The following is a 316-nucleotide window of genomic DNA, read 5'->3' as shown; positions in this document are numbered from 1 at the left end:
TTCTGCGGGACGCCAGGTGGATGTCCAGGAGAGCAGGGCGCCGATCTTGCAGGCCGGGCGGTAGGTTCGGTGGGGCTCGGTCCTGAGAGCACAGAAAAGTAAAGGGAGCCTGTGTCTACCGTCGACCGTTAAAGCGTGCAGACAAATCAGCGAATGCGTTGCTGTCTATCCCCCCAACACGTCCTCTCTGACTCACCTGAAGCGAAACAGCGTGGATGCGCGTGAAGCCATACGCTGTCACAGGTCGAGCGTACCCGTGCTATAGAAGGGAGAGATGTGGCAAGGTATCCACACCAGCGACTTGCCATAGCTGATC

At 58.2% G+C, this 316-nt stretch overlaps 1 protein-coding gene across 1 annotated transcript; it reads right to left on the bottom strand.

Annotated features, from left to right (window-relative positions):
* Positions 1-5: 5 nt before the first annotated feature.
* CSUI_011110 (uncharacterized protein) lies at positions 6-311 on the bottom strand (the record flags this gene model as incomplete). Its single annotated transcript, XM_068071211.1, has 2 exons — positions 6-82; positions 197-311. Coding segments are annotated over 2 exons (192 nt in total), but the record flags the coding sequence as incomplete, so codon positions are not given.
* Positions 312-316: the final 5 nt, after the last annotated feature.

The sequence above is a fragment of the Cystoisospora suis genome (assembly GCF_002600585.1).
Source record: "Cystoisospora suis strain Wien I chromosome Unknown contig_9765, whole genome shotgun sequence".
NCBI lineage: Eukaryota > Apicomplexa > Conoidasida > Eucoccidiorida > Sarcocystidae > Cystoisospora > Cystoisospora suis.
The sequence above is the reverse complement of the archived record's forward strand: the minus strand, read 5'-3'. Positions and strand labels throughout refer to the sequence as shown.